Source organism: Danio aesculapii, chromosome 2 (assembly GCF_903798145.1).
Source record: "Danio aesculapii chromosome 2, fDanAes4.1, whole genome shotgun sequence".
NCBI lineage: Eukaryota > Metazoa > Chordata > Actinopteri > Cypriniformes > Danionidae > Danio > Danio aesculapii.
The window spans coordinates 56,781,105-56,789,628 of NC_079436.1; the positions used below are offsets into that span (position 1 = coordinate 56,781,105).

The 8,524-nt window shown below is 33.4% G+C and overlaps 1 protein-coding gene across 1 annotated transcript in view; it reads right to left on the reverse strand.

The window, feature by feature from the left end:
* sbno2a (strawberry notch homolog 2a) overlaps positions 1-5,231 on the reverse strand; it is a 101,864-nt gene extending 96,633 nt beyond the window's left edge. The window contains 2 exon segments of the mRNA XM_056446285.1: positions 2,229-2,397; positions 5,195-5,231. Of these exon segments, the coding sequence (XP_056302260.1) occupies positions 2,229-2,348 (120 nt within the window). The 5' untranslated portion in view covers positions 2,349-2,397; positions 5,195-5,231.
* Positions 5,232-8,524: the final 3,293 nt, after the last annotated feature.

Below are 8,524 nucleotides of genomic sequence, written 5' to 3' on the forward strand. Positions count from 1 at the left end.
GACGCTCGAGTCATCCAAACGATTTGTTCAATATGAACGACTCGTTCAAGAACGACCCCTCGCTAGATCACAGCTGATTTATGATAGACACAGTGGAGAAAACTCTGCAGGCACGCGCTCATGTCTGTATCCAGAAGTATCGCTGTAAAACAGCCGAAAGGAGAGGAAAAGTCACGCCAGCAGGTCACAGTGAGTGAGAAAGAGAGAGAGAGAAATTAAATTTACTTTCATTCTCTCAATCGCTATGTAACAGGGTCTTCTGCTGTAAGTGTCAGTGAAAGACTGATCCAGCAAACACACATACAGTGAAAGTGTGCACAGTTTCTGTGATTTTAAGTAGTTGGAGTGTTGTAAATACTCGCATTCAGCCGCTCGACTCCCTCGCCATAGTCAGCTATAGCGCATATGAGATAAACGATGTCAGTTCATATTAACCGGTTATGATTATTACTGAACCGATACCGAATTGTCCGCGTCTGCATCGAGGTGCACCGAAGAAACAATTCATTTTGACACCCCTACTACCCCACAACAATGAAAAGCTTATTTATTCAGCTTTCAGATGACATGAACAACAAGGTTTAAGAACAACTAGGGTGATAGTTAGGAAGACAATACTTTAAGTAAAAGACATTTTGTACATTTCTTTCCATAAATATAACAAATCTTAATTTTTGATTAGTATATGCATTGCTAAGAACTCAATCTGGACAATTTAAAAAGTGATTCTCAGTTTTTACCTTTTTTGCACCCTCAGTGTTCAGATTTTCAAATAGTTATATTTCTGCCAAATATTATCCATCCTAATAAACCCTCACAACAATGAAAAGCTTATTTTTTCAGTGTTTTAAATGACATGAACGTCTAAGTTTTGCAAAAACTGACCAAGTGTTAAAAACAGCTAGTGTAATAGTTATGAAGAAAATTCTAATTATAGTTTTAATCAGATTAATGAAATATGGAATCAAACATATGACATAAAATAGTGCAGAAGAAAACAGACTATAAGACTGACTGTATTGCAATAACAAGAGGTTAATAGAAATCAACTTTAACAGTAACATTTATAAACTGTCCAAAAAACATGGCTTCATTTTCTGTATGTATGTTGAGTTCAATATAGTAACAAATCTAATACAGGAAAGGTCCAGGTGAGCTATTTATATGCAATTTTGACTTTGCATTGATGTCCTGCATGCCATTAATAAAAAGATGTTATTCCTTAAAGCATCTCATTTTGTACTGAGCATGTCTGGGTGAAATTTTACATAATTGTAAGATTAAATGATGTTGAACTTTAATGCAAAATTAGGAAATCAAAACAAATAATACCAAATTTTTAAAATGGTTAAAAAAAAAAGTAGCCATCTATGTGTGGGGAAATGTATATACACATTTTAATATATTTAATGTCATTTATTTTTTACATTTTATATAGTTATAAGCAATCATCATGGAAAATGATGTGCAAAAAGGAAAGATCATAAGAAATACTCCAAAAGTATTATTTAAAATATTCATAATGACTTTTATACAGTTGAAGCCAGAATTATTAGCCCTACTGAATTAATTATTATTATAATAATTACCAATGTATTGTTTCACCAATTTCTTTTTAACGGAGAAAAAATATATTTTTATCATATTTCTAAACATAATAGTTTCAATAACTCATTTCTAATAACTGATTTCTTTTCAATTACTTCGATATTTTTCAAGATACTAGTATTCAGCTTAGTGACATTTAAAGGCTTAACTAGGGTAATTAGGCAAGTCATTGTATAGCAGTGGTTTGTTCTGTAGACAATCCAAAACAAATATTGCTTTAAGGGGGCTAATAATATTAACCTTAAAATGGGTTTAAAAAAATAAAAACTGCTTTTATTCTAGCTGAAATAAAACAAATAAGACTTTCTCCAGAAGAAAAAATATTAAAGAAAATACTGTAAAAAAATTCCTGAATCTGTTCAACATCATTTGGGAAATATTTGAAAAAGAAAAAAGATCCACTGAAGGGTGAATAATTTTCACCTCAACTGTAAATTAAACCTTAAATAAGAGCAGAAAATAAAATTAAAACTGAGATTTCTTAACATTCATTTCAGAGGGTCTCAGTTTCAGGACTCAAGTCTGAACATGAACATCTCTGAACATAGGGGTAACGGTATGATTTACAGTAAACATTGATTTAATGCAAAATGTGTGTGGTTGTTTAGGGCTGAATGTACCTCCATGGAACTTGTGAGAGGAGGACTGGGAGCGCTGAATTTGGGGCTCCCCAGCTGAGGGCCCTCAGGGTGCAGATAGTCCTCCGTGTCCATGACAACAGACGTGGCAAGAGAGGGCATCAGGCTCCGAGCAGAAACATGTCAAACCCCCGTCATTCACCAGCCATCTCTGACACACACAGAGGGAGAGAAAATCAGTCAGTGTAATAACCAGCACAAATAATCCCATCAAAACAAACAGTGAGGTCGATGAGTTCAGCTGGGAAGCCTTTTTACGGATGATAAAGCAGAATGCATGATTGTATATAGGCATCTATCCAGAACTGATTATCTGAACCCTTTATTCAACTACTCATGAGGTAACTAGCAAGATAAAATGTAGAAATTCATGCATTCATACTGCAAAGTTCTGAAAACAGCTATTTTTTTAGTGCTGGGCATAGATTAAATCGCAACCAAAATAAAAGTATGTTTTGAGATAATAAATGTGTGTGCGTTTTATATATATATATATATATATATATATATATATATATATAATTAATGCACGTGTGATACACACACACACAGAAATAAAACAATTTTCATACAAAGATGTGTAAACTCATATATAATTTATATCAGATACATTAGGGCTGAACAATATATCATTATAGCATCAATATCGCAATCTGTGTCTCCACAATAGTCACATCGCAAGATTAGATTTTTTAATAAAGATTAAAAGAGATATATATATATATATATATATATATATATATATATATATATATATATATATATATATATATATATATATATATATATATACATATATATATATATATATATAGTAATGACCATTTTATTTTACATTTGATTGTTCAATTTCTGTACCTGAATACGGTTACACTCCACAGAAAACACTAAAACACTGTTTTATTTCACTTTTATTTTGCTCTGTTATATTTATATATACACTTATACACCAATCTATTATAGTTTATGCAGATGCACCGCATAGGAAAAGACTTGATCATCCATGTCGGTCTAAATTGCAGAAATCGTCCCAATAGATCTATTCAAGTCATCTATTGAAAAATACATTTCGATATGAATATAATCACAGCAAAACAAAATATAGCAAAGCAAATTATTTCCAATATCAAGTAATATTGATGTCTTAATTATGTCTTAATATAAATAAACATTTTCTCAAATATATGCATGCATTTAAATATACAGCGTTCCCACACATATATTATGTTGGAGCGATTAATTTTTGCCTAGCATAATTCTTTTTCTAATTAAACACATTTAATGAAACACACATACATATAACATACAACTCTGAAAAAGTGCACTTGACATTTATAGTTATAATTGTCGGCTTATTCTTTAAACTAGTGATGCAATTTACAATAGGTACAAATATAAATGTAAATGTTGTATAAATGTAAATATAAATGTTGTTATTTACAGTTTTATATTGCTAAAAAGTGCCATGCTTATGTTTATATTAATTCTAGACAACACAATACAAAACTATTTAACTTCAATAGAGTTGTGATTGAATTTTCAATCAAAACAAATGAAAATGTGTAGTTTTGACCCACTTTGGGGTAAAGTTGGCTTTATATTCGAATTTATATGCATTCATTTTTGAACAAAGTGATAACTTGCAACATGAATCCCTATGATGTTTACCATGCTACTTTAAATATACGTCTGAAATTGCATTCAAATCTGACTTTAAAACAACATCAGCAATATTTAATTGACTTTAAACAATATTGTAATTTGATAGTCATTGGTTGCTAACATGACTTTCCGATATAAAATTGGGAAATAGTGCTGGGCCGATAAACGATATTTTAATCAAATCGCAATAAAATTGTTAATAACAATAATAAGCTCTGGTCTTTTTTGACTCTTTATTGATTTTAAAGCCAATCACACAGCAGAGATGTGTAACAAAGGGAATCTATAAGTCTGTTGATATTAGAGATGCACCGAAAATATGTTAAGCCATTTAATTGACCCTCTAATTTCTGTGGCTTCAGTCATTGTTGGGGTACTTTTTTAAATCTGGAACTTATACTGAAATATTTACTGGTATCATTGGAAATATATATGAAAAACAATTATAGAGATGGCATTTTTGCCATATCGCCCAGCCCAATTTGCAAATAATAATTTTCTTAAATTATGTTAAGGTGAAAGTGAAAATATGCACATATAAACCCAGCTTTGCCCCTAATCTGACCCACAGTCAGTGATTTTTTTTTAAAAATGTCATTTTTGAATGACAATATTTGTATTCGAAAGTAAAAAGAATATGTATAAAACATTTCAAGAACATTTTTTTGCAATTTACTCAAATCCACACCTAATAAACGAAAGAATGATCAACTACACATCTTAAAAGACAGATAACAGACGATCAGATAGACAACCAAAACTAACTGTTTAATTAATACGTTAAATATGTGATAAAGGCCTTGTCCAGTTTACTGTTAGTTAAATTTAGAGCTCTACAGCCCATCCCGTCCCCCATCCACCCTTTAAGAACAGACGATATCAAGCTAAAGCCGTTTACATTCATATGTGATTATCATAAAACAATCTGTCTGGGCGTTTGTCAACCTGAAAATCATCCATCAAACAGCTCTAACCCATCCAGCACGTCACCTTAACGCGATTCCCAGCTCATATCGATTATTACAGACTAACTTAATTGAATTATTAACGAATTTATCAGCTGTCTGTGTGTTTTTTCGTACAGACTCAATGGAGCGCTATTGTCTGAATCGAGCTAACATGCTAACCTGACAGAAAGCTCACTCACCGCGCGATAATAAACACCCCCTGTCCGCGAAAACCCTCCACGAACACTAACGACTGCTCAATCTGTCTTTTTCTTGATCGGCACGGCTGTATTTGAGGGGTTAATCTATATATTTTTTTATCCCCGTACGGTTGTTTACCTACTTCCTGGTCGACGTCGCCATCTTGAGCTTTAAGACGGAGGACTCTTCCGCTGACGTCACCGCGCACGAACTTAACGCTCTCGGAAATTTCTTCCAGAATAAAAAGTATAATATTGTTTAAATACTACTTAATATAGCTAAATATTATATAATATAACTGAAGACTGGTTATTACATCATAAGAGGTTCGTTTCAAATTCAAACACCTTCACACAATATATACAGTGAATTGCACTTTGGCAGAATTTATGGAGATTTTTAGTACATGATTATATTTTATCTGATATTTGAAGACAAAACAGTGTTTGGGTCACATCACTATAAAGTTCCTTTGAAACATCAACATATTCAAAAACCTTTGAGATTTTTGATTTAACCACATAGTTGTTGTGTTACAGTTTTTTTCCAATCGCTATAACAGTTTTTCCAATACATTTAACAAGTTTTCTAAACTCTTAACACCGTTTGCACAACATCCGTCTTTGTAAGCTATACAATTAGCACATTTCTTGTTGCTTTGATACAAAATGCATAGAGTTAACACCAATTTCAAATGCCTGAACTTCTTTTACAAAGTAACGCACACAAGCTCAACCAAGACCAAAACAATGTCATTTTACAGTCAATTTTACAAATGCTTTCACACTGTATGTCAGAACAGATAACATCATTTTCTAAACAGAACTTATAAAGGCTAAAGTGAACAGCTGTTTATATTGTGAACTGAAACTCAAACATATTCCCTGTACTTTATTCCATTGCCAATGAGAAACAGCTTATTGCAGTTGTGCAAATACATAAAACACAGCAGATTCCCATATAGGAACCACACTAAGGTGTTGAGGTTTTTCCAATCACATGATCATATGCTCTAAAAGAGGACTCTTGAGGTTTTTGAAAGGAATAGTGAGCGCATCAAAGAACTCCGTCACCAATACATCCAGGTAAGGTTGTGCAATACAGTCATTACTGTACTATACACAGTGTGTTTTGCAGTAAACTACTCTGTAAACCTGGAGTTCATTAGTACACACAGTAGATATACAGTACAGCATTTACATACAGTGTGTCTAATTACTTTCAGGGAGTCATGGAGTTGGAGGACAGTCCCACATGAAATTATCTATGTTGACGAGGCTGGCTTCAGCTTGGTGAAAAGGCGTCGCTATGGGAAAAACATAGTAGGCCAAAGAGCCACAATCCCTGTGCCGGGCCTGAGAAGACATCGGGTGTGATGTGGATGAGAACATGTGGCCAAATGCAGAAAATTACTTTGTTTGTTTTTTTGTTTTTAATTATTATTGCGGTGCCTTTTCTGTTTGTACATCTTGCAGTGATGTCCTTTTGCAAATAAAGTCTGTACTGCAGCAATTCTGTCTCTGTGTTTTATTTTTTACATAAACTGTACATTTTATAAAGCTACTCTAAGATGGTCATTCATTTTTTGTATTTAATTTCTGCAGCAAAACAAACAAAATGCATGCATTTACTAAACCCAACAAAACAAAAATGTAGAGAGGCTTCAAATAAAGGCCGACCTGACACACACAATACTGCTGTTTCTGTCATTTCAGCTGATAGTGTTTTTTTGTCAGTGTGTTATGATTGACTAAATGTTCCTCTTGGAAGAGAACATGTGTTCGTGTTTTGAATAGTGATTTGATTTTGAAACATGTTTGCAGTGTTTTGTTCGACATGGTGTATTGTGTTAGTTTATTACTGTATTCTGAACATTAGTTTTGGGTTTAGTTTGTGTGATTTTTACCATGAAATTAACCGTTTTGTCAATTGTGTGTTTTGGTGTGTTAAGAGTTTAGGAAACTTGTTAAACGTATTGAAAAAACTGTGATAGCAATTGTAAAAAACTGTAATTAGACCTTAGGCTGTAAGAAATTAATGTTGGTCCTGCTCCTGCACTTTTTACAAACAGTAAACAAATTGTGTCAACCCTGTCATGGACAAATTCAAAGTAGTATAAGTATATTTTCATTGCAATGTGAATTCAATTCAATTCAATTCAATTCAATTCACCTTTATTTGTATAGCGCTTATACAATGTAGATTTTGTCAAAGCAGCTTCACATAAAAGGTCATAGTAAATAGGAACAGTGTAGTTCAGTTTGTAGTGTTTAAGTTCAGTTTAGCTCAGTTCAGTGTGGTTTAATAATCACTACTGAGAGTCCAAAACACTGAAGAGCAAATCTAACGATGCGCAGCTCTACAGATCCCGAACCATGCAGGCTAGTGGCGACAGCGGGGAGGGAAAAAAAACTTCACTAATTGGCGAAAGTGAAGAAAAAACCAGGCAACCAACCAGAGAAACCAGGCTCAGATGGGGATGACCATTTTAATTTCTCCGCTGGCCAAACGTCTTGTGCAGAGCTGCAGTCTCAGTGGCGGAGGCTGGAAGCTGGCCTCAGCGAAGACTCGTCTGTCTCTGGAGCGTCACAGGAATCAGTCTAATGTTCTCCACTCCTTCATGACCACCACAGTAGCTGCTCAGGATACGGCCTGGTCCAGGATATGGAAACCTTGGGATCATCTCGTCGTTGGTCTTGGATTGAATCAGTGACTCTGCATAATCTGAGGGCCTCGGGAAGAGTATCGCCAGGTAGAAATGGAGAATAAAGAGAATAATTAGCGTAGCTGCTGTTCATAGTGTATATAAACAAGATGCAGAACCTGTGTGGAAGTCCGCTAAGTGGTGCATAAAATGTATATTTTCAGAAAAGTAATGTGTCCCTTTACCAAGCCAACTTTTTATTATTATGAAAAAGTCTATTTATAATACAGTTTTTAACAATCACTATGACAGTTTTTTCAAAACATTTAACAAGTTTCCTAATTAACGCACCAACACACTTAAACCAGAGATTGGCAAAACGGTTAATTTCATGCTCAAAATCACACATTGTAAACTAAACCCCAAAACTAATGTTCAAAATACAGTAATAAACTAACAATACACCATGTCTAACAAAACACTGCACACGTTTTAAAATCAAATCATTATTCAAAACATGAACACATGTTCTCTTCCAACAGGAACATTTAGTCAATCAAAACACACTGACAAAAAACACTATCATCAGCTGAAATGACAGAAACAGCAGTATTGTGTCAGGTCTGCCTTTATTTGAAGCCTCTCTACATTTTTGTTTTGTTGGGTTTAGTAAATGCATGCATTTTGTTTGTTTTGCTGCAGAAATTAAATACAAAAAATGAATGACCATCTTAGAGTAGCATTATAAAACGTACAGTTTATGTAAAATTTAGTTTCTTTTGCTGCAATGTAATATAAATACATAAAAATAATGAAAAAACAAT